This window comes from Bos taurus, chromosome 16, assembly GCF_002263795.3.
Source record: "Bos taurus isolate L1 Dominette 01449 registration number 42190680 breed Hereford chromosome 16, ARS-UCD2.0, whole genome shotgun sequence".
NCBI lineage: Eukaryota > Metazoa > Chordata > Mammalia > Artiodactyla > Bovidae > Bos > Bos taurus.
In genome coordinates this window covers 51,215,216-51,239,064 of record NC_037343.1, presented here as the reverse complement: position 1 = coordinate 51,239,064, position 23,849 = coordinate 51,215,216, and the positions used below count along the sequence as shown (strand labels likewise).

The 23,849-nt window shown below is 63.9% G+C and overlaps 2 protein-coding genes across 3 annotated transcripts; one reads left to right on the top strand and one right to left on the bottom strand.

Annotated features, from left to right (window-relative positions):
* The first annotated feature begins 152 nt into the window (after positions 1 to 152).
* Positions 153 to 9,327, top strand: SCNN1D (sodium channel epithelial 1 subunit delta). 2 transcript variants are annotated; one of them, XM_024976812.2, is made up of 12 exons: positions 153 to 3,616; positions 5,261 to 5,640; positions 6,174 to 6,381; positions 6,458 to 6,639; positions 6,810 to 6,898; positions 6,971 to 7,134; positions 7,242 to 7,340; positions 7,502 to 7,619; positions 7,722 to 7,800; positions 7,877 to 7,934; positions 8,097 to 8,342; positions 8,424 to 9,327. In XM_024976812.2, exons 1-12 carry the CDS (start codon positions 3,581 to 3,583, stop codon positions 8,718 to 8,720), a joined length of 1,956 nt encoding a protein of 651 aa, XP_024832580.1. In that variant the 5' UTR covers positions 153 to 3,580; the 3' UTR covers positions 8,721 to 9,327. The 2 variants fall into 2 exon arrangements, with proteins under 2 accessions (XP_024832580.1, XP_005217258.1); XM_005217201.5 differs by having other exon boundaries at positions 154 to 321; positions 448 to 5,640.
* A 189-nt stretch (positions 9,328 to 9,516) lies between these two features.
* Positions 9,517 to 23,806, bottom strand: ACAP3 (ArfGAP with coiled-coil, ankyrin repeat and PH domains 3). The gene is made up of 24 exons (NM_001083687.1): positions 23,707 to 23,806; positions 20,028 to 20,085; positions 19,285 to 19,404; positions 19,035 to 19,088; positions 17,873 to 17,931; positions 17,085 to 17,268; positions 16,679 to 16,723; positions 16,498 to 16,593; positions 16,343 to 16,417; positions 15,909 to 15,920; positions 15,197 to 15,309; positions 15,051 to 15,102; positions 14,713 to 14,813; positions 14,527 to 14,638; positions 14,077 to 14,285; positions 13,935 to 14,004; positions 13,707 to 13,801; positions 13,424 to 13,629; positions 13,160 to 13,264; positions 12,039 to 12,137; positions 11,734 to 11,954; positions 11,446 to 11,555; positions 11,225 to 11,335; positions 9,517 to 11,090 (listed from the first exon to the last, which is right to left on the bottom strand). The coding sequence occupies exons 1-24, from the start codon at positions 23,751 to 23,753 to the stop codon at positions 10,943 to 10,945; spliced, it is 2,502 nt and encodes an 833-aa protein (NP_001077156.1). The 5' UTR covers positions 23,754 to 23,806; the 3' UTR covers positions 9,517 to 10,942.
* Between the last annotated feature and the right edge of the window lie 43 nt (positions 23,807 to 23,849).

Genomic DNA, 23,849 nt, shown 5'->3' with positions numbered 1-23,849 from the left:
GGGGCAAGCCGCGCTTCCAGTTCCGGGGCGCGGTTAGTTGAGGCGGCCGCTCTAGACGGCCAGGCGGAGGTCGCCTGCATCTCGCTGTCGCCTTTAGTCCCGGGAGGCAGAAGCAGTCGGCGCATGCGCACTGACAGGCAGCTCCGAGGGGCGGAGAACGAGCTCAGGGCAGGTCTGGCCCAATCAGCCACGGCTGGCCCTCCTGTTGGTCCCTCGGCCACATCGCTGTCAGCGGCCGCCGGGCTCCGGGGCCCCCCGACCCTGCACGTTCCCCTTCTCATGATCCCCTGCCTTCCGCGGGAAAACAGGCCCAGTTAGAAGGTAACCCCCGAGATGCCGGGATGAGCCCCGCCCAAGTTCCCTGGTACCTCGACCCTCCCACCGCCCCCTTCCAAAGAATCGGCCCAGTCCCGCCTGGAGGACCCAGTTCTTGTGCCCACTTAACAGGGAAGCGCTGAAGGCAGTCCGCGTCCCTGGCGACTGAACCACCTGGGTCCCTGAGAATCGAATCCTGGGTGACCTTGTGTGACCGCAGTGATTGTGGAGCCAGGAGCCCCACTGGAACCTGTGCCAGGTGGGGTCCAGCGTAGGAATCCTGCCCAGCCCCTGCCCAGGGGGAGAGCTGTCCTCATAAAAAGAGTTACACTGTTCTCCGACTGAATTTTCCGCCTAGCCCATGAATAGGGTCATTATTGCAGCAGTGGCCGCTGCACTGAGCCTCACTTTCTGCTCCCACGGTCCCCTCCCAGGCCCTGGGGGAGGGGGAGGCAGAGCAGGGAGGTGAGGAGTCCAGGGAAGTCCCTGGGGAGCAGAGAGTCTCTGGGATAGCACTGGGAAACACTTTGGAGCAGGTGAGGATGGCATTCGGGTGGGGGTTTGGATACAGGAGGGCTGGGCAGCAGGCGGGCCAGCACACTCCTCACCACCCTTCCTGGTGAGTGGGGGCTGGGGTGTGCCCCCACAGGGCTGTGCCAGGGCAGACGCTGCACTGACTGTGAGACAGGCCTTGGTCATCAGCTGGGACTAATCCAGAGAGGCTGTCGCTAGGCAGATCTGGGGTTCAAACCCCAAAGTCTCACCCTTGACCACAACCCTGACTGCCTTTCAGTATACAGCACCGGTCAGGGGTACTAACCACATGACCATTGACAGTGGACCCCAAGCTCCAACGGGTCCAGCCATGGCCACTGGCAGAAGGCAGACGGGGCCATGATCGCCACTGAATCTGGCCCACCCGGGGCACCTCAGACAAGATATGAGCAGTCACTGCAGTGCTGGCCCAGGGGCAGAAACAGAAGTGCCCATCGCCCCTCAGGCCAGCACCAGGCCAGCCAGCCGGGGGGAAGCAGCCTGCTACCTCCCCCTGCCGTGAGTGAGCTTCGCTGGCCCTGGCCCTCCTTCCTCATGGGGAGGCTGGCGGTCCCAGGCTCCACCTCCTGCTGCCACACTCAGAAAACATCTCAAGCTTCCTTCTCTCCCCTGCCTCCTCCGGGCTCTGCCATCCCCACGCAGGGCGGGCCCAGCTGTTTTTAGCTTGAGGAGAGTTATGTAAGGGAGGCTGCCCTGAGGCGCTGGGTGTTTCAAGCGCAGGTGTGAGAGAGACACAAGACCAGACCCTGAGCCCCACACGGGCAACATCACACACTCGGCCCATCTCTAGTGGCCAGTACCTCGAGGAGCCCCCTCCGTGGTGGCCGGAATCCCTGCTTGACACTGCAGTCAGGACCTGGGGGACAGGGAGGTGCTGCAGTAGCACCGAGGAGGCTTCCTACTTGCCAGTGGGCAGGGACTCCAGATGGTGCAGCCCCCCAGGCTGGGGTGGATGCCCCTGGCCCCCAGAATCTGGCACACATGCAGAGCCCATTGGCTCAGACTTCATAGCTGCTGCACCAGAATCCTTCCAGGACCAACTCTTAGCTGTCTCTGAGGGTGGAGACACCCACAGGTGTGAAAGTGGAGCCCAGGGGTCCCATGAAGTGCTGGGTGTCCACAGTCTGGAAGGAGGCACATTGGTGTCCCTAGGTCCAGCTTCAGGGAAAGCCACCACTTGAAGGCTCAATGGGGCCATGCTCAGCAGGCTGGGGCCAGCTGTCCCTCTGGAGAGAGGGTGGGGGACATAGGGCCCTAAATAATTTCTCTAATTCTCTCAACACACAGCTGTCAAGGAGCAGTCACACAAGCCCCTGTTGTGTGAGAAGCTGGAGATGCCCTGTCTGGTCCCAGACAGCGCCTTCTGCTCCTCCAGGCACTGGAGGAGCCTGGGGAGGCAGGAGAGGGGTCAGGCAGGGAAGGGAGGAGGGGGCTGCTGGCCTCACTGCCACTGGCCACAGTCTCTGTGTCTCTGGCCTCCCAAAGGTGGGTTCTGGGGCAGCCTCCTCAGAAGCAGGAAGATGGGGCTCTGATGCGAGCTCCGTGACATCACTTGGTCTCACCTTTGAATCTCGAGCTTCAAGAGGAAACTCAGCCCCACTTTGTGCTTGAGGAAACGGGCTCAGAGAGGTTGAGTAATTTGTTCAACGTCACACAGCCGATGACTGAGGAAGCTGTGATTCGCACTCACACCTAGATGAGTCCAGGGCCAGCTCTTCCCTGAGCGTGACTTCCCTCTCCCAGAGGTCCCCGGCTGCCATCTGCCCCTTCCAAAGGCAGGAGGCTGATGACCTCACCCCTCCTCAGAGCCAAACCCCCACCAGAAGGGCCTAGCGAAGGTGGGGGCTTCCTCCCTCATCTCAGCACCCATTTGGGGTGGGCCGTCAGGAACCCAGAGCCTGTGTGGGAGGGGCAGAGGGCCAAGCGGAGGGTCTGATTATTTGGGATGGTGAGGCCTCTGGCCTCATGGAACCCTGTTGGGTTCCCCGTGGGTCCTCCTGGGGGCTCTCCAGCCTTTCACACACTGTCTGGCCTCAGGTAATCACTCTGGGGCCGAAGATTTCAGCCGGGAGGTGGTGGACTTGGACCCTGAATGTGGTGTGTGGCTGGCGCAGGGTCTCTGTGCCTCCTGGGAGGCTGAGCTATGGGCACCACCTGCCCACCCAGGCCCCAACTTACTCCCACAGTAGGTACCTGTCCCAGGGGCTGGGCAGCCAGCACCAAGGGACACCCATGTTCTGGGAGTGGAGGCCCCTGCCTGGGGACCCCTGGCCACAGACACCTGTGGTTAGAGCTGGGCAGGTGGAGGCAAGCAAGCATTCTCCCAGGCCAGGTGGGAGGAGAGTGGACAGGGGAGGGGGCCAGGCACCCCAGGGTCTACCGGAGTGGGGTCCCTCTTCACCCTCCAGAAACCTGGAGCCCCTCACCCACTGCCAGGGCCAGGCCCCCAGACCTCACTTCCAGGAACGTGGGCAAGAGAGCCTCACTGAGGTGAAGGACCCCCATCCCTACCCCAAAGGCTTCCCCTTCCGGGACCAGAGCAGATGTGGCTTTCCCTGCCAGGCTCCGCCCCACCACCGCTCCCCACGCCCAGCCTGTTATAAACAGGAGGCTGCTTGGCCAGCCTCGGGCCACAGCCCACTTTGTCACCTGCTAGAAGTGCCATCAGCACTGCTACAGTCACCGCTGTTGCAGCCGCCAGCACCAGAGGATGGATGCCCATGCACAGGGAGGGTGCAGCCTCGAGGTACCAGGGCATCAGGGCGGGCCGTCACTGGGGTCTCCCCGGCTTGAGGTGGAGGGGCCATGTCCCCCACATCGTCTGGAGCACAGGCACAGGCGGGGCAAGGGCAGAGGCTCCCATCCACGCCTTTGTCATGCACCCCTACTGACAGAGGGCTTGCTGTGTGTGAGAGGAGTGTGTGTGTGTGCACAGCTGTGCGCGTGCGTGTACTGTGTGGAGGAGTGGTGCACCCCCACTCCTGCCGTGGCTAAGGTGTCGGGGACCCCACCCCCCATCTCAGGAAGCTACCTTCCTCCTGCCTGGCAGCCCCAGCCAGGGTGGGAGGTGGCCAGTCTGGAAACATGGTTACTGGAGTCGGAAAGAACCTTCTGGAGGCCCTTTTCCCTCGCCTATATCACGAAGCTAAAGGTCCTGCTGCCCTGTGAGGGCTCCATGTGGTCACGGGACACCCGTGTGGGCAGCGCTCTGTGCCACAGGGGGCCCACCAGCAGCACCCATGCTGGCACATTTTTCTGGCCTGGCCGCCTCCACAAACCTGAGGCCCGGGCTGACCACCCCCACCTCCTACCTGGGCCCCAGGCAGCTGGTGGGTGCTGGGTGTCCAGGCCAGCATGTGCTGGCTGAGACACACCAGGCCCTTCCTTGGCTTAGCCCCCTCCCAAGGCATCAGCCCAGGCCCAGTTGCCTAGAGGGGCCAGAACCCAGGAGGCTACACCCCAGCTGCAAGAGGCCTAATGATTCAGACCAAGATGGGGACACTCTGGAAAGTCCGTAGGAAGCCCAGGCAGTGACTCAGTGCGTGTCCCGGGCCAGCCAGCCTGACCTGGTCAGGCCCCATGGCCCTGTGCACTGAGGGACCAAGGTCCCAGGATGCTGGAGCCTCCGGGTGGGAGTGGGGCCAGGCAGGCCTCAGGTCAACCTCCCTGGAGCCCTCAGGTCCCCACCATGTCTGGCCAGACTGCTGCCTACTTTCTGGAAGCCCGAGGCCCACAAACAGAGCATCCCTGGACTCAGCTCGGCGGACAACACCCCCACACAGGCCCACAGTTCCCAACAGGCTACAGGCCTGACCCTTGGCCCAGATGTGGCTGGACTTGTGTGGCTCCATTGGCCCCAATCCAGCATGGCTATGCTGGCCACTGAGGTTTGTTGGAGGCTGTTGGGGCCCAGGGTTCAGTCAACCCCCAATGCTGGGCCCTAGGCCCACTCAGAGCAGGTCACCTGGCTGCCCCTCACCAGAGGCCCCTGCCCCACTTGGCAGATGGCAGCAGAGACCCACCCAAGCCTCCAGCCTTGAGCCACCTTCCAACAAGGCCTGGCACAGCCTAGAGCCTATGTCCCCTGCTGTCCCTGCTCCACCACCCAGGCTCAACTCTGGCCATAAGACACGCCTGTAGAGGCTGCTTGGTGCCCTGCTTGTCACCACGGGAGTAGGGGCAACAGAGTTGGTCCCATGTTATGGACCAGCTTCTGATGGGGTTTTTCTCAAGCATCAGCAAGCCGGGCTAGGCCACAGGTGGCTGAGGGATGTGACAATTCTGGGAATTCCCAGGCATGGAGAATGGAAGGCTGATGGCCCAGGTGGGGAGACCCGGGTGGGGTCAGGCCAAGTGGTGGGCTGGAGCCCCGCTGAGTCTCACTTCTCAGATGCAGGCTGAAGGCACGGGCCAAACAGTGGGTGGGGGGCCAGGAACCTGGACATGCCCCCAGGCATCCCCACCGACGCTGCCCGAGGAGGAACATGGAGAGAGGCTGGTAGAGCTGCACGCCTCCTTCAGGGAGCTGGTCACCTTCTTCTGCACCAACTCCACTATCCACGGCACCATCCGCCTTGTTTGCTCCAGCCAGAACCGCCTCAAGACGGCCTCCTGGGGGCTACTGCTGGCAGGAGCCCTGGGCGTGCTCTACTGGCAGTTCGCACTCCTCTTCGAGCAGTACTGGCGTTACCCGGTCATCATGACAGTGTCCGTGCACTCGGAGCGCAAGCTCTTCCCATCGGTCACTCTGTGCGACATGAACCCACACCGGTGAGGGCTGGTCCAGCCTGGGGGCCCCTCCCCTGGTGCGGTCACAGCAGGACAACCCACCTCTTCCTGCTCTGTGCCCCAGGGGCAGGGCTAAAGGACAAGAAGAATAAGCTGAGTGTTACTGTGACCAGTGCCAGGCTGGAGGGACCTTCAGGAGTTAGGCAGCCCAGGATGCGGAGGGGAGGAGAGCCGGAGGCTTTCCAGAAGAGCAGGTGCCCAGGAGAGGGGAGCAGGGTAACACTGCAGTGTGGAGTCAACAGAGCAAAGACAGGGAAGGGCTGTGAATGAGCCAGAGGAGGATGGGGTCCCGGGGGTGGGAGGCAGGCCAGGCCGGGGGTCTGACTTCCCTCTGCAGCCCCGGCTCTGTATTCAGAACCACCTTCTAGGTTTCTGAGGATGGCACGGGGTGGGGGGCTCCTATCCTGTCTGCGACTTCGGGATCAGTGCCTGGGGGCCAGCTTGGCTCTCTCCGAAGTGCGCGTGCTAAGGGGCCCTGGCTCTGACTCTGACCCCCACCCCTGCCCTGCCCCCAGGCCACACTTAGCCCGCCACCATCTGCGGGTTCTGGATGACTTTGCCCGGGAGAGCATCTACTCCCTGTATCGGTTCAACTTTAGCGACAGCATGGACGCCCTGGGGGCCGAGGTCCCAGGTCCAGAGCCCGCCTTCCATCTGGACCGTAGGATCCGCCTGCAGAGGCTGAGGCCCTTGGACGGCCAGAACAGAGTGGGCTTCAAACTGGTGAGTGTCCAGCCCGGGGGGTCTGCATGGGACTCGGGCAGGCCAGTCGCGCCCACACTGACCCCATGCCCCACAGTGTAACAGCACTGGCGGCGACTGTGTTGAGCGGGCCTACTCCTCCGGCGTGGTGGCCGCCCGGGAGTGGTACCGCTTCCACTACATAAACATCCTGGCCCTGCTGCCCGCTGCCCACGAGGACAGCCACGGCAGCCACTTTGTCTTCTCCTGCCGCTACGATGACCGGGACTGCCATGCCCAGTGAGTACAGACCAGTGTCCGCTCCCCCCACCCCACCCAGTGGTCTGCCGGCCCCACGGCTCCCTCCAGAGACAAGGCACCTGTGCTCCCCTCCCCAGAACCCCAGGCCACACACAGCAGGGTGGTGGGTGGAGGGCGTGTGCTTGTCTGAGCATGGCCCCTGGTTCCAGGCACTTCCAGACATCCCACCACCCCACCTACGGCAGCTGCTACACTTTCAACGGTGTCTGGGCCGCACAACGACCGGGCGTCACCCACAGTGAGTGCCAGCCGGGACTGGGTGCGGGCGGGGTGTCCAGGCCGACCTGGCCTCACCCCTGGCCTCCCCCAGGGATCAGCCTGGTCCTCAGGGCTGAGCAGCTGGACCACCTCCCTCTACTGTCCACGAAGGCTGGCATCAAGGTCATGATCCACCCACAAGACCACACGCCCTTCCTGGAGCATCAGGGCTTCAGCATCCGGCCAGGGACAGAGACCACCATTGACATCCGTGAGGTGGGCCTCCCCTGCCTCCAGGCTCTCAGCCTGTTTCCAACCCTGGGGGGTGGGGGGCAGGACCTCCAGCTCGAGGCAGCAGGACTGAGTAGCCCCCCTTCCCCCAGGACGAGGTGCACCGGCTCGGGAGCCCCTATGGGCAGTGCATGGACAGCACAGGCAGCGTGGACGTGCAGCTACTGTACAACACCTCCTACACCAGGCAGGTGAGTCTGGGCGTGGAGGATGGGGAGGCGGGGAAGGGGCCCAGGGAAGGGGCTGGGGAGTGGGTGGGGGAGCAGGCCAGTGGGAAGGAGGGGAGGCAGGCAGGCCAGGGAGAGGGGCAGCTGCTCCGGACCCCCAGCTTCAGCCCCCACTGTCCCCCTAGGCCTGTCTGGTCTCCTGCTTTCAGCATCTGATGGTGGAGACCTGCTCCTGCGGCTACTTCTTCTACCCTCTGCCGGCGGGGGCCGAGTACTGCAGCTACATGCGGCACCCAGCCTGGGGTGAGCTCCCCGCCCCACCCTACCAGCCTGTTTGGCCGACAGCAGACCTCCCCACCGCCCCTGGGTCGCTTCTCATAGGTTCACCCGTGACTGTCTCCCCAGGTCACTGCTTCCACCACCTCTACCAGAAACTGAAGACCCACCAGCTTCCCTGCACCACCCGATGCCCGCGGCCTTGCAGGTGAGGGGGTGTGCTGGGCTCTGTTTGGTCTGCCGGGGGCCAGCACACAGGGATGTGACGGGGCTGTCTCTCCCAGGGAGTCTTCGTACAAGCTCTCTGCCGGGACCTCCAGATGGCCTTCCTCCACATCAGCTGTGAGTCCCCAAAGTGGGGGTTGAGGGATGGACAAGTAGGGAGATCACGGGCAGAGAGCCCTCCCAGGACTGGCCTGTGTCCCCACAGTCCTGCCCTCACACCACCCTGCAGCGCCCAAGGGCCAGGAGGAGCCGCGGCCACAGCAAGTTTTTTGTGTGCAGGACTGGGTCCTGGCTGTGCTGGGTGAGCCAAGCCGACGGAACCCATGGCCATCTTCTGCCTCTATCAAGTCCTGGCCGCTGCCCCTGCCCTCCTCGCCCTCCAGGGCCCGCACAGAGGGCCCCACCAGCAGGTCTGGGGCTCAGCCCCTCTCACCTGAGCCCTGCCCCAGCATCAGCCTGGCCAAGGTGAACATTTTCTATCAGGAGCTCAACTACCGCACGGTGGACGAGACACCGGTCTACTCGGTGAGCTGCCTCCTGGGCCAGGGCCGGGAGAGGGGCGGGGCCAGCACCTGGGCCTCTGCTCACCACTGCCAACACCCGCAGGTGCCACAGCTGCTCTCAGCCATGGGCAGCCTCTGGAGCCTGTGGTTCGGTTCTTCCGTCCTCTCGGTTGTGGAGGTGCTAGAGCTGCTACTGGACGCCATAGCCCTCACCCTACTGCTGTGCTGCCGCTGGCTCTGTGGGTCTCGGGGCCAGCCCAGGGCGGCCACAAGGGTGCACCCTCCGAGCCAGAGGCCAGCCAGTGGACCAGTGGCTGCAGACACAACGTCGAATGCCCCGGGGCCTGGCTGCCTTCACCTACCAAGATGCTGCCGGGACTTCAGCAGGAGTCTCGGCTGAGTTCAGCCAAGCGTGGGCCCCAGAGACCCCTGACACCTGAACCAGTCTGAACCTGGCCTGATCCTAGGGGCAGTGGCAGCGGTGGGCTCTCCTGACTGCCCAGGGTGGGCCAGTCAAGCCCCATGGGGCTTCCTGGGCCAACCAACCCAAACCTGGGGCCCAGGAAGCAGCAGCACCAGAGCTGGGGGGTGGCTCGCCGCCAGGCAGAGCACAAAAGGGCTTCTTGTTAGCCAATCCACCCTGCCCTGTCCAGTGGTGGCCTCACAGGTCTCAAGGAGGCCCAGGGCAGGCAGGGAATAAGGGAGCATCCCCACCACTCTGGATTCCCGTGTTCTGGTTGTGATGGAGCATCTGCCCAAGTGGAGTGTGTGCCCGTGTGTGGGGGGCGCTCCACATGGGAGTGTGTGTTTGTTGCCAGTGACATATGTCCGCATGTTTCTGTGTCAACAGGTCTGTCTGTACCTACATGTAGGTGTGTGCAGGCATTGGGCAGAGCCTCACTCAGCTTGGGGCCAATGGGAGGAAGGGCAGGGCCAGGCCCAGGCACTCAGTGACCTGGGGACACTTTGCAATAAAATGATTTCACCTGGTGGCTAGGGTGTTTTCTCCTGCCCTCCTGGTTTCCTGAGTGAGCTGAAAACCTCCAACCAGATAGTACTGCCACATCCTCAGTCACAGATTCTGTGGGGGTTGTGGGGTAGGGGACATGGGGCAGAGTTTGCCTAGGGGACAAGGCTAGGACCAGACCATCCTCGCCAGTTAGTGTCTATCCTAGAAAAGGGCGGGGCAGCCAGAATGGAGTATCAGGAACTGATTTTAATCAATGGAGCCCAGGTTTCAGGCAGGCCCTCAGGTTCCAGCTTACTGCACCCTTTGAGGGCACCACTGGTGCTGTCCCACGCAGGGCCGCCCCTTGGGGAAGGCAGGTGACCCCCCCACCCCAGTCGAGACAGAGCAGAGTGAGGCGGGTGAGGCAAGGAAGCGGGTGCAAGCGGCTGTTTATTAACTGTGATCTGGAGTGGAGGCGGGTCCCGCCAGCTGAGGCCCTAGCAAAGGCCCTGGCGCAGGCAGTGGGGTGGGAGGTGGGGGCAGAGCTCAAGCAGGGAGAAAGGAAGGAGTTAATTCTGCTCTCTGGGTGTCACAGCCAGCAGGCGAGGGAGTTGGGGGCCCACCTTGCTGCCCATGGGGCCTCCCTGGGCAGCCTTTGCATAGTGACCAGCCAACTGGCCTTGGACTGGCCGAGGGTAGAGATGGGGAGAGGCCCAGCCACTGCCCCAGGGCTCCAGGAAGGGGAATGCAGAAGGCATCAGAGGGCCCTGGGGGTGAGCTGAAGCCCCATGGGCTGAGCCAGGGTCAAGGCTGGTGAGGGGGCAGGGCTGAGCTGCAGAGCCCCCGCAGCAGCGGGCAGAGCTGGGGGTCAAGGTGGTCCTTGAGTCCAGAGAAAAGACGTGAGACAAAGTGAGAACGAGGTCATTGTAGAAAACCCCTCAGTCCATGACAAAGGACATCAGATGCAGGGGTGGGAAGAGCGACGCACTTGCCACTCGCTCTGGGAAAAGGCAGGGACAGATGGGGCTGCATGGCCAGCCACACGGCCTCAGGACGTCCGTGCCCAGTCAGGGCTGAGGCCCCAGGCCAGAGCCCCAAGCACCCAAGAAGCCCAGCCTGGATGCTGGGGTCGCTAAGTGAGGTACACGGGTTGATTCCCTGGATGGGCGGTCCCTTCTGCCCTCACAAGGTGCCGGTGGCCAGCCACCAGCCCCAGGGCCCAGCGGAGGGGCTAGGGGCATGGGAGGGACCCGACTAGCAGGTCAGTGTCCTTGGGCAGTAAAGTGGGGGCACGAGGTGACACAGGCCCTGAGGGCAGAGTGGGGCACCAAGTGGCATGGGCCCAGGGATAGAGGGGCAGGAGGTGACACGGGCCTGGGGGAGCAGAGAGGAGCACAAGGTGACATGGGGCCTTGAGAGTGGTTTGTGACACGAGCAACCCAGGCCCCCTAGGAAGGGGTCACCTGAAGACACAGGGTCCCTGGGCGGGGAGTGATGCAACACCTCCTGGGGAAGACTGGAGCTTCAGAAGACTCAGTGCTGGTCCTGCTCCGGCCCGGGGTGGGGGCCGCTGGAGGAGGAGGGCAGAGCCGGCAGCAGGGCCTCCAGGAGCTCCGGAACACCAGTGCTCTCCGGAAACAGGCCGGTGGGGGGGTCCCGCCCACCCCGCTGCCCTAGCTCTCGTCCAGGTGAAGGCTGATGAATTCCTGGATGCACCTGCGGTACTGGAGCTCAGTGGGGCTGCTGCCGGTCAGAGAGCCCGGCTGGCCAGAGGGCGCCTCGGCCTCACGCATCTCCTCGGCCATTCGCGCCAGACGGAGCCTGGAAGAGGGCGGGCCTTGGGAAGAGCCTAGCCCGCCCCCACCCCACTGCGTCCCAGACCTGAGGAGGGCGGGCCTTGTGAAGTGCTCCGCACCGCCCACAGGGTCCCCCACGCACACCGCCCTCCTGCTCACAGCGTGACGATGTCGGCGTTTGCTTCCTGCACCGCGATGCTCAATGGGTCCTGCTGAGCGTGGTCCAAGGCATGCTGGTCCGCCCCCCTCTTCAAGAACAGGCAGACCTGGCTGAGAGCGGAGGGGTCAAGTCAGGTCAGGCCTTGGGCAGGTACTGGTGGGCTGGCAACCCGGGCCCATGGGGCGGGGGGAAGTGAGGGTATGACCAGCCCACGACTCACCCAGTACGGCCAAGGAGCGTGGCGTGGTGGAGGGGAGCCCGGCCGTGGCTGTCTCTTTGGTTCACGTCCGCTCCGTTTTGCAGGAGGAATTCACAGACGATCAGGGAGCCCTGGGGAAGCGGGCGTGGGGAGGCGGTATGGTTCAGACGGAGCCAAGCCACGGAGACGGTTCCTTGCAGGCCCCCCACCTCCCACCACACCCCGACGCCCCTTCAAGCTGGCGCACCAAGGGAGAGCCGCTGTGAAGACGCTGCACCTGGGCCCAGGCGCAGCCGGGCGCCTACTTACCCCCAGTACAGCCTGCACCAGCGGCGTCTTTCCCTCGTCCTCCGCGTCAGCCCAGTTGACCTCCGCCCCGTGCGCCAGAGCCGCCGCCAGGGCGGGAAGGTCGCGGGTGCGCGCCGCGCGGTGCGCCAGCAGCCCCGGATGCAGCTCGCGCACGTCTGCCAGGCCCCAGGTCTCCGCCTCTCCGTCCGCCTCGCCGCTGGACTCCTCCGACTCTGCACCCTCTGCGAGGACAGGGCGATCAGGGCCGGTAAACCGGCCCGGAGCGGGGGAGGCGCAGGGCCGGAGATGGGGAGCCGCGCACTCACCCTCCTCAGCGACGCGGTCCACCACAGAGCCCACGCCGAAGGCCAGGACATCTGAGCTGCCGTCGGAGCTGCCCCCTAAGCCGCTGTCGCTGCTCAGACCTGCAAAGTCCACAGCCAGAGGGGGTCCTGAGAGCGTCTGGGGGAAGGCTGGAGGGCCGCCCACACTCCCGGGGATGCTGCCTGGAGCAGGATCAGTCCCCACTAGCGGGCAGAGGAGAGCCCTGCCCAGGATGGGAGGAAAGGTGAGGAAATCAAGTGACAGCTCAACAGAGTCAAGGATTAAGCGCCCCCTAGGAGCACAGCCGTGGGTGTGATCCCCACCCTCGCTCAGGCCGGCCCTAGCAGGACGGATGGGCCGAAGCGCCGCCATAATGCAAGCGGGGAGGTCTCCATCCAGACGCGGTTCCAGGCAGCAGTGAGCGGCACCCAAGAGCAGCCCTCACAGAAGAGCCCAGAGCTGAGGGACGGCGAGGCAGCGCCCTCTGCTGCCCGAGGGCACCCGCTCACCCCATCAGCCCTGCCAATTCTTGGCCCCCGTCTATGTCTTCTGTCCACACTGCCCAGAAAGGCGGCCCAGACGCCCCCGGCCAGTGGGTGCTGTTAGACACTTTACAGGCAGGCGACAGGGCGGGGAGGGCCCCAACCTGCAGCATGTGCCCCCTACCCCCACTCCAGGAGGAGCTGGAGAAGATGCACACAATTGTCTTTCAGGAGCTGGTCTGGCACACAGCTGTCCACGAACACACATGTATGTGCACACACCCATGTGTGTACACATGTACACACTCACATGTATGTACCCATGTGCACAGTCATGCCACACACACACTCCTGTGTGCACACTGCACACGGGTCTCCCTGAGGGTCATGGCTCCAGCCTCCAAGTCAGTGGCTGAATTACCCCCAGCCCCTGGAGATACTGTCCCAGCCTTAGCCCTGCTTGGCCCCCAGACTCTCCCCATCCCTACACTAGTCCCTCCTGCAAGGAATGCCCATCCTTCCGGTCCCTGGGTGAGTGGCCATAGCTGTCCCGTACTTGTCCACCCTCTGAGCAAGCATGCCTGGTCCCTGCTCTGAGCTGCCCTGGCTGAGCTGGGGGTGGTGGGCAGCAGGGGACTTACTGCGTGGGCCGGCTGCAGCAGCCCCTGCATCGAAGTAGGAGAAAAGGGAGTCCAGTTCGTCCGGGCAGAAGAGCGAGTCCCTGCGGAACCTGGGCTCCATGGAGCCTGCAGCAGGGCAGTAACCGGGCCAGGCTGGGAGGCAGGCAGAGCTTGGGGCTCTGCTCCTTCCTTCCCCCACCCCTGGCCTCCCTGGGGTCCATAGTCTGGAGGCTCACCCCCTGCCCAGGCCTGTGAACTGGGGTGCACCTGCCGGCCCCCTCCCACCTGAGCACAGGGCTGCCACAGAGGGCAGAACGGGCTCCATCCGGACTTTGCTGCGGCGGGGGGCAGGGGCTCGGGGAGAGCTGTGGTGACGCTGGCACTTCTGCACCCTCCAGCGCTGTGGGGCCTCCCGGGCTGGTGCTGAGGGCGGCCTCCGCACAAACTTCTTCTCCACATATTTGTCCTTGATCCAGGCCTCCTTGTCCTGTCTGGACCAGGACCAGACATGAAGCCGCACTTGTGGGTGGGGGCTCCCCAGGCCTGCCTAGGCTACCCCACACCTCACCTGGGGCTGCTGGCTGTAGGCTTCCTACTGCCCGGCCCCTCACACTGGGCCTCGTAGATCTGGTTCACGGTGCTGTTTCCAAGCTCACACATCAGCTGGCAGGAGAGGGTGAGGCCAGCATCAGCCCAGCCCACAGACCTCCCCTCAAGTGGGCAGACCCGGCTCCTGTCTCCCCACCCTGCTACCCCCCCCCACCCCCGCCAGCTGCCTGAAATGGACCCCACACACCTTCAGTAGCTCCGGTTCCCATGAGTCCAGGGTCAGGGACCGCACCTTGGAGCAGTGGACGCCCAGGCTCCTGGATGATGAGGGAGGAGGAGTCAGGGCGCGGCTCCGCCCCCACCCCCTCCACACCGCCCAGGAGGCCCACCTGTGGATGCCTGAGCACTCGATGCAGAGCAGCACACCCAGGTTGATGCTGGCCCAGCGCGGGTCAGGCTGGCCGCAGTCACCACACTGGCTGTTGCCGGCCACGTTCTGCACCCGCTGCAGCACACTCTCACCCTTGACGCTGCGTTCCCGAGAGTCCGTGGCAGAGTCAATGCTGCTTGTGGACGGGGAGGCAGTGCGGTCCAGCCTCTGGGGACCGGGTGAGGGGTCACTCAACCCCATGGGAGCTCCAACCCCAGTCTCCCCAGCGGGGGCCCCCTCTTCCTCCCCAGATACAGGGGCCGACACAGGACAGGGTGCCTGAGGCACGAGCCTGCACCCCCATGTGGGCACACACACTGATGTGCACATGTGTGCTGGTGTGTGAACGCACATGTGTGCTGGTGTGTGGCCTGTGGGAGTTGTACATGCACATGCAGGGAAGGCCCACCTCACTGTAGCAGCTGTCAGGGCTCTCCCGATAGGCGGAGGCAATGCTGGCTTGCACCGCCTGAACCCAGGCCTGCCGCAGTTTCTCTGAGTCGGCTTGCAGCATGCAACTCCTGCAGGAAGGGGCCTGTCAGCCTGGGCAAGCAGGGGCTCTTGCCACATCACGCCCTGGGCAGGACCTGCTTACTTGGTGGGCGACACGACCTCAAAGCAGAACCTCCGCTCGACGTCCTCACAGGGCTTCACAGAGCAGAGCCGGAGGTCGTCCACTACCACAGTCAGCACGTCCTGTGGGCATGACCGCCTTGGTCCTCGTGCTCAGCACCCACCCCTGCCCCACCCTGACCACCCGTTCACTGCTCTACCCAGGACACAGATTGCCTGGGGTTCAAGTGGTCTCTGTCCCTGGCCACTCAGGCTATGGTGCCCATCCGTGTCCTCAGCCCTGTGATACCAACCCCCCCAACTGCCCACCCCCAGGCCAGGTGAGAAGGCCCAGGAGTTGCTGCCCTGGGCCCAGTGCACCTTGAGCTTCTTCTGGTAGACCAGCTGGCTGTTCTGGATGGAGAACCAGCGCCTGGGTAGGGAATGGGCCAGGAGGGGTCAAGCCAGGCTGGGCACCCTCCCCCACCTATCTGCCCTGCAGTCCCCTGAGGAAGGGCCTCCCTTACCGGTTCCATGTCTTGAAGGCGTTGCTGGCCCTCTTGAAGAGGTAGCCTTCCATCACTACCCCACTGGGTGCATCCACATCAAACTCCACCTTGGGCTCATCGTAGGAGAAGTCCTGGGAGCAGTCGGAGCCCAGCCCCCATGAGCACCCACCCACTGCTGTGTGGACACGGCTGCCCTCCCAGGCTCCCCCCAGCCAAGGTTGAGAGGGTGGGTCTTCACAGCCACTTCCTGACCAAAACCCCATGGGGGCAGATGCCTCCTGCCACAGCTGGGGGCCCGGAGCGCTCTGGCCCCACCCCCTAGCTCCCCCCGCCCAGCACAGACAGCAGCCTCTGGGTAGGATCAGGAAGGAAGCCGCCTCCCTTGTCCTCAGTCCCCCATTCAAGTCGCCAGCTGGGCTGCTCCAGCCAGCCTGACAGAGCTCCATTCACACGGGCCAGGGAGACACTGAGCGTTGTCCTGTGTGTCCGGCAGTGGGAGAGGAGGCCCAGCCACCTGCTCCCCTGGCTGAGTGGGGGCGGGAAGGGACAGCTGCAGCTGCTCCCGAAGGGGACTCGGTCCCAGCTCAGCAGCCTCCGCTGGTGCTGGGCACACCCCGGGAGGTGTTCAGGGTCGGAGCGCCGGGGCTGCGGAGGTGTCCTTGGTGCTGAAACAGGGCGAGGCGGACAGAGGCCCCACCCACCTGTCCCCCCCGGGTGGGTGCCCACTCACCTGCAGCAGCGTCTGAGGGCGGGAGCGGGAGGAGCGGGAGCAGGGAGAGAGAGAGCCAGTGAGTGAAGCCCTGCTGCCTCCTCCTGGGAACTAGCAGCTCCCACCAGCAGTCATCTCCGCCCAGGGCAGCGCCATGACAGCCGTCTGGCCAGGAGCAGAGAGGCCCCAGTAGGACCCTCCACCCAGCCCCAGCCCTAGCGCCCATGGGCTGAGGGGGCTGGTCCTGGCCTCTAAGTGACCTCTCACGGTGCTGAGACCCTGAGGGATGAGGACTCCCACCTCTGACTGCTCTTCCAAGGAGGATCAGAATCAGCCTGAGCATGGGCAGGCCTGGGGAGGGACGGGGAGTGTGTCTTTGTGGCAGGCTCCCAGGTCCACACTTGGAGAGGGCTGAGGGGCCCCTCCACAGGGAGGCCAGGGCTGCAGGGCCTCACCCGCTGTTGGATGGCGGCATGCTTGCGCTCCATCTCCCGCTTCTCCACTGCTGAGTCGATCACCAGCTGGTCCAGCTGTGGGGAGGGGTACAGAGAGGGAAGTGGACCCCCTCCCCTGACACGCTGGCCCTGGCTTCCCCTCCCCGCAGGCTCACCTCGGCTGCCAGCTTCTTCATGTAGGGGTCCAGCTGGTGCAGCAGGCTATAGCCCTGCTGGAAGAAGCTGTACTGGGCATGCATGAAGGACAGCATCTGGGGGGGTAGGGACACAGGTGAGGCCCGGCTGCCAGCCATGGTGCCCAGGGCCCCAACAGGTGCACCCAACCCCAGCACTCACAGAATCCAAAATCTCAAACTTCTTCTTGGCTTGGAGGACGTTGATCTGCCAAGGAAGGAGTGAACAGGTGAAGACATCAGGGCTGAGCCTGGACCTTGCTTGTGTCCACTCAGGGTGCTTGTGGCTCCCCGAGACCACCAGCTCATCTGACGCTCCCTACACTGGTACCCATCCCTCCTCTCATGGTTTCTCCATGGACAAAGCCATGAACTCTACCCCATGCTCCAAGCCGTCCTGCAGCCTCTGGCCCTGGCTTGTCCCAAGCACGGCCTCACCTCTGGGCCTTTGCCCGGGGCATTCCCCCCTCCAGGTCCCTCCCCAAGCATCTGAAGTTTTCTCAGGTCACAGGGGCCCCTCCAGACACCAGGTCCCTGTCTGCAGTGACACCCAAGGCCCAGCGACTCACCTGGAGCACATAGTCCAGCGCCAGGTGGCGGAAACACTTCCGGGCGAGGATCAGGGCACCCGTAGCTTCCTCTACCTCGTGGGGCCGGTGCCTCGGGGCCTGGGCATTCCTCACCAGCGACAGCTCCATGTCCTCCCGAACTTTGTCAAACTGCTTCTTGGTCTCCTTGAACTTCCGCACGTCCCTGGAGGCCGGCGGGTGTCAGGTCAGGGAGACTGAGGAGGGGTGCACTGGGGTCTCCCCCCTTCAAGAAAGGCCCTCTTTCTGCTCCTAGCCCCTCTGTGCTCCACAACCCTCTTCCCCACCTCCCTGTCCTGGCCTCCCACCCACTACAGCCAGCACTCCCTGCCGCCTCCTCCTCAGGTCCCTTCCCCAATCCAGGGCCCCCTTTCCCTTCACCACCTCACCCACAGGATTGGTCCAGCTTGGGGTGACCCCTAGCCTTACCCTGGACTCCAGATGCTCCACTTGGGGGATTCCCAACTATACACACAGCACTGAGCTGAGACCCCCGCCAAGTCCCCACCTCCTGCTCTATGACCCCGACCCTGACCCTTCCATGGTCCTGCCCTCACCTCTGCCTGAGGGCCCTCTTGCTGCCCTCTGTGGTCCCTGCCCTCCAGCACTGTTTCCTCAGCCCAGTCTTGGCCTACACTGAGCCCCCCACCCAGAGCCTGCAGACCTTGTGTCAGGGCCCCAGACTCCCTCAGCTCAAACACCCCAGCATGGGTGTGGCCTCGTGCCCTCCTGGGGCCTAGAGAGGCCAGGCCTCCCTTGGGGCCACTCACTCTTTGACGAAGTTGTGGAGCTGCTGCCGCACAGACCTCTGGGCCTGGTCAAACAGGATCTGGGAGCATAGGAAGGTGGAGGTATCAGGGACCTGCCCCCACATGACCCCAGAGGCCAGGCCCCATCCCCTCAGGTAAGAACCAGAGAATGCCCTGTCCAGCCCCACTTAGGCCCCAGCTGGTCACCCTCACAGAGCAAGCCTCTCAGGGTCCAAGGGACCAGGTGCAGCCCCCAGGCCTGGGTCGGCGCCCAGAGACAACAGCTGTGACCACCTGCCCATCTCCCCGACTTGGCTCTCAGACTCGAGGCCCAAGCTGTCCCCCTCCCATGGCCCAGACAGAGCAGGCACACCCAGGGTCCCTAGTGACAGCCAGTGCCCCAGCCTGGGGAGGGGCCACCTTAAGGATGACCAGCCCTGCAGTTGGAAGGGTCCGGCTGTGGCAGAAGCTCCTGAGTGATCTGGCCTGGGGGCAGGGTGAAGTGGTTGTAGGGGGCTGGAGGAGCTTCCCCCACAGTGCTAACTGGACCCAGAATCAGATCCGCTCAACATGGGGAGAGGGTTGGGCCCTAACCAGAAGCAGACAGACACATAGACAGACTGCTGAAGCCGGACGAGCTGTCCAGCACTGGTTTATTTCTGAACTTCCCCTGTGGGGGAGGGGCCCCTTGTTTAGTCTGGGGCTCTGGTTTCCAGGCCACGGTCTGACCACCCACATGGGCCTCATTCTGTTCTGTGTGTCCATGCGGGGGGCCCCTGAGGGGCTCAAGGTCATACAGACCCATCCTGGGAAGCAGTGGGGTCAGCCTGGCCAATGACCCTTGTCTGATGGCCCTGGATAACCCTCTAAGGCACCTATGCCAAGCCCCTACCACCCTCAGCCCCAGACGGGCAGGTTCCAGGCACCTCCTTGCTGGCTATCCAGCCCTCACCTGGGACACAGTAGAGTTTCAGCAATGTGGGCCCCCCACACCCAGACTGCAGGAGCAGAAACGTGGCCTCCCCCACAGCCCGCCCCTGCCAGCTCAGCTCTCCCAGAGCCAGCCCAGAGCCTTCCAGGCTGGGTGGGGCCTGCAGGAAGCCCGAGGGGTGGCTGCCTGGGAAGGGATGACAGCGATTATAAGGAAGCGCAGTGCCCCCCTACTCCCCCCATCAGGGCTCACCATGTGGTAGGTGACCATCTCCTGCAGGCTGTCTCCAAACCTCTGCAGACATTCCTGGGGGTGGGTGGGGAGACCCTTGCTTAAATGGGACTGCCGTGCCCCCAGTGTCAGTACCTCCCACCCACTAGCCACAGAGTGGCCCCTGTGGCCCAGCACAAACGCCCACCTGCTCCCAGGGCAGGGGCACCCTCAAGGGGCTGCCTGCCTGTGCCTGCCCCTGCCTAGAGGTCAGAGGTCAGCTGCCCCTCACCGATATAACAGTGTCGCCCTGGCACTGCTGGGACAGGTCGCGGATGCCACTCACGAAGAGTCTGTTGGTGGTGACGTAGGCCTTGCCTGCCTCGATCATGCTGCTACATAACTTCACCAGCTGCAGACAGGAGAGGACGGATGGGGGACACTCATGCCACCTGTGCACCCAGCCCTCACCACCACCAAGGCCAGACCACATGGGCTGGGACCCTGCCAGGGCAGCCGGAATTCAGCTCAGGGCCCATCAGTGCCCAGGACACAGCTGGGCAGCCCTAGGCAGAGAAGGCCACTGCCCGCCACCTGTCCTAAGCCCACCTGGTGCTGGGCAACAGCTTGGCACTGCCCAGGCCTTGGCTCCAGTGTGGGAGGTGGGAGCAAGAGAGGGAAGCCAGGAGCAGGGACCCAGGACTGGGGTGGGCATGCAGTCCTGGCCAAGGAACAGCAGGATCAGCCAGCAGGGGCTCATGGATGCCACCCCTCCTCCCCTCCTGCTTGTGCCCCAGGCCCCTAACCCAGCCACTCAAAGGCACAGCCCCCCAGCAGCTGCCCCTGCCTCCCCCAAGACTCCCCTCCTTGGCTTGGCGAGAGGAAACTACCCAGACACAGGTGTGTGTGCGGCAGGTATGAAGGCCAGTGACAGCCAGGCCCACGTGCTATGCATAAACACACACTTGTGCTCGTATTGGTGGCTGTGAGTGAGCTGGACCAAGCCCTCTGTGTGCCCCCAGGCCCTTCCCTCACCTTGTCCAGCTTGGCCTCGATCTCAACCACATCCGTTTCCACCTCATCGATAGTTGCCCTGCGACGGGTACAGGGTGGCTGGAGACCCGCCTGCAGCGAGCCTCCCCCACCGACTTAGCCGGTCTTCGTCTCCCCAGGCACCTCCCCAAAGGGGTCTGCAGTGGGAAGGGGCTGCTCTGTCGATAGCCACTGGCTCCTGCAGGGCCACCTTCCTCCACGCCCCTTGGACAGACTAAGACATGGGGACTGGGGTGGGGGCACGGAAGAGGGAGGACGAGAGGGGGCAGGACCTGGACCGTGACTCCACGGCTGCAGAGCCTCCAGGGCCCACCACCATCCCAGGCAGATAGAGGCCTACTCAGCTGTGATGCCCCCAAATGGGGTCTGTGGACAGGAGAGGGGGTGGTCCCTAGCACAGAGGGAGGGGCCGGGGCCCTGTGGAGGGGGACATGCAGGGCCTCACTAGTCACTGCCCCCCGGCCCAGCCTATACACCTCTCCAAGGCTAGAGTTGACCCCAGACCCCATCTGGACCCCCCAATCCTTAGCTTCAGCTGTAGCCCACTCTGGCCTGGGGCTGGCGGACCCTGGCGCAGACCTGTGTCAGCAGAGCCTGCAAACCTGGGGCTGCTCCCTGGCACAGTGAGACATCCAGCAGAGGCATGCCCCTACCTCCCAACTACTCCCCCAACCTCAAATACCAAGTTGGCCCTGTCTGCCTGGAAGGAGCAGTGGGTCAGACCTTGGAGGAGCCCACTCCCACTGGGACGGCCTAACAATGGGGCTGCCTTGGGGAGGGAAGAGTTAACGATGACATCACCAGAGAAGCCAGTGGACAGAGAATCCCGGAAGGCGAGGCGAGAGGCAGATGGATCAGGCACGTGACTCCCCACCCCCCCGCCCCCAATGCTCTGGGAACAGGAAACAGGGAAAGAGGGCCAGGATCCCAGGGCCCCCCCAACCCACTCAGCTGGTGAGCTGGGCCCATCTGGCTTCCTGGGGACAAGGGACAACGTGGAATGGAGCTCGGGCCAGGGGCTGGAGGCAGCCTCCAGGGCCAGGGCCAGGGCAGAGGAGGCTGTCCAGGTCTAGTGGCCCTTTGCTGCCCTGTGGCTGGTAGAAGAGGGCCATGTTCCAGGGTTTCCCAGGCTTGGGGGAGAGGGACTTAGTCCCTCATGTGCGGGGCAGCTCAGTACTCCCTCAGTTAGGAGCTGTGGGGGAGGGGTGCCAGGCTGCCTTGTCAGGGCCCTTGGAAGATCCCCTGTCCTCCTCCACTCTGAGCAGCCCTCATCCCTGCCCCAGGGCTGAGGGGTCTCTGAATTCCAGAGCAGGAAGGGGTCAGAGGGGACGTCTGCTTAGACCAGTGTTGCCCCACCCCCAGCAGGATGCCCAGCCTGAGACTACAGGATCCTGACCATCGCTGTAGCCTCTCCCCTCCCCACAACCCAGGGGCCCAGGGTATGGAAGGACCACCCGCCCAGGAGAGGATACTGCAGAGCAGAGCAGAGACACGGCCCCTGGAGCCCCAGTCACCCCAACTGCCCTGGGCAGCTGCATGGAGGGCCATCTCCCCTGAGCCAGGAGGGTGGGGAGGGGGCAGCTGGTCCCTAGAGAGCTGGTGGGGGGCGCTGTACCAGATGGTGACAATGTGCTCATGGGGGTGAGGTGGGCACTCAGCAGAGAGCCCATCCTGGGGGCCCCATGCCCCTCATCTCTCTCCTCCCACCTCCATGGACCAAGGCCTCCTCTCCTGCCATCCCTCCAGGATTTCCTCAGCAGCTTGGATGGTGGGTAGGAGGGTGAGGCTGGCTTCCCCACCAGAGCCATGACTCAGCGCCTGAAGCCCCACCCAGGGGAGGGGGCACTATGAACAAGGGGTGGGCGGTGCCCCGGTGAGTCTAAGAGAGCCTGGAGCCCTCCAGCCACAGGCACCCAGGGCTCTAGGGCTCTGCCCAGGCCACAAGCACACAGACAGGGTCCCTCTTCCCCCAGGGCTGGGGTCACTTGGCCCTATATGCTGACCACGTTCTCCCACCCAGCTCTACCCTAACCCTGGCCCCCAAGCTGGCCTCCAGGAAGTCCATATTACATCCTCAGCAGCACCTGAGGGCACACGGACAAGGGAACCCCCCAAAGGCCTCAAAACCTGGTTAAATCTCAGCCCAACCCTGAAACCCACACAGTGCAGCTTCTGTGGCCCAAGGTCAGGGGCATCTCCCTGGCCCCCACCCTGGGGTCTTAGCCAGGTACTTTCAAAGAAAACCTAGCAAAGCCCAGGCATCAGCTGCATCCACTGCCCCACTGTGGGTGCCCCCTGGCAAGCAGGCTGGTGTGGGAGGGAGGGCCTGGAGCTGCCCCACTGTGGGTGCCCCCAGCCCAGGATCATAGGTACCTGAGTTGCTCACATTCCCCCCATCAACTGTCAGGAATGTAAGATGGGAGAGCAGAGGTGACCATTAGCCCTCTGCTCAGGGCCAGGGGCCACTCTCTGGTCCAGTCTCAACCCCTCATCCAGTCTTCCCTGGCCTTCATTGCTGACTCCCTGTGAAGCAGCTGGGCAAGGCGCTGGATCCAGGGACTCAGAGGTGAGAGCACCGATGCTGAGGCCCACAAGGCACCGCACACAGGCCCTCTTGCTAACACACCTCAAAGACTCAGCACACACACATACACATGCACACAACCCAGTGCAAGTGTGCCAAGGCCTGACAGGCACATGTGCCATCAAACATGGACGCACGCAGAAGCACAACACACACAAAGTGTGTACTCATGGATTTGCTGCATAAACACGTACCCTGTGCTGGGATACAGAGGAACAAACTAACATGCGCTTAGTGCCTAAACTCATCCTTGCATGATAAACACCCACTCTGTATCTAGCAGCAGTCCAGGGGCGCAGCTCACCCACACATTCATGTCCAAGGGCTGGCACCTCAAGGGAGGGTGCAGAGGGGCAGAATTCATACGAGTGTACCCAAGCACAAGCATGAGCACCTGACACACAAGAGGTGCCCCGTTAGAGCAGATGCATGCACACCATGAACATGTCCACACAGATAAGCCCGCCTGCACTCCCAGGAAGGACTAAAAGCACAAACCCATGGCCAGGCACAGCCCAGAACCTCCACCAGTCTCTCGAATCCAGTCTGCTCAGATAGCCCCCACCCTGCCAGGCATCTAGGTCACCCTGCCAAGCAGCTTCCCCAAGCCCTAACTGTGGCTCCAGCTGCCCGCCCCCTTGACTACTCCGGGCACAGGAACCAAGACAGATTCCAGGGGCAGACACCCGACGCACCCAGACGACCCTAGCCAGAGTCGGGCTGCAGGGCCCGGCAAGGTCTCAGCTCTGTGCAGGTGGCCCGCAGAAGGTCTAGACACAAAGCGGACGGACACTCCCACGGAGAGGTGGCCGCGCCAGAGGCCGCCCCGCCCCACGCGCGCACCCTTCGCGCGCGGCGATCAGCACAAGGGGCATCTTTTGTTCCGGGCTCTAGGGCTGTGGTTGCTGAGGGCTTTGTCCAAGGCGAGTCCTCCTGCTCTGGCCTCCAGCCCGGGCGCCGGGTACAAAGGCGGCACCGGCTCCCCCTCCCGCGCCCCATCCCCCGGCGGTCCCGGGTACCCAGAGGGGCTGCGAACCGGCGGATCACAAAGGGCCGCGCCGCGCCCGGGGGGCGCACCTGAAGCGCGGCGAGTCCTTGATGCACTCCTCGAACTCCACCGTCATGGCTGCGGCGGCGCGCGGCGCTCACTGGCACGAGGACCGCGGCGGCCCGAGCGGCATCCCCGACCGGCCTGCCCGCCCGCCCGCCCGCCCGCGCCG

What these genes read in the sequence shown, in the direction of transcription:
- ACAP3 (NM_001083687.1), bottom strand. Translation starts at nt 23,753, where the DNA reads ATGACGGTGGAGTTCGAGGAGTGCATCAAGGACTCGCCGCGCTTCAG. An exon ending in AAGGACTCGCCGCGCTTCAG is followed by an intron (nt 20,086 to 23,706) that starts GTGCGCCCCCCG and finishes TACCCGTCGCAG; the next exon opens with GGCAACTATCGATGAGGTGG. An exon ending in CGCTGGACTATGTGCTCCAG is followed by an intron (nt 16,724 to 17,084) that starts GTGAGTCGCTGG and finishes CTTCCTTGGCAG; the next exon opens with ATCAACGTCCTCCAAGCCAA.
- SCNN1D (XM_005217201.5), top strand. Translation starts at nt 5,168, where the DNA reads ATGGAGAATGGAAGGCTGATGGCCCAGGTGGGGAGACCCGGGTGGGGT. An exon ending in ACAGAGTGGGCTTCAAACTG is followed by an intron (nt 6,382 to 6,457) that starts GTGAGTGTCCAG and finishes CATGCCCCACAG; the next exon opens with TGTAACAGCACTGGCGGCGA. An exon ending in ACGACCGGGCGTCACCCACA is followed by an intron (nt 6,899 to 6,970) that starts GTGAGTGCCAGC and finishes GGCCTCCCCCAG; the next exon opens with GGATCAGCCTGGTCCTCAGG.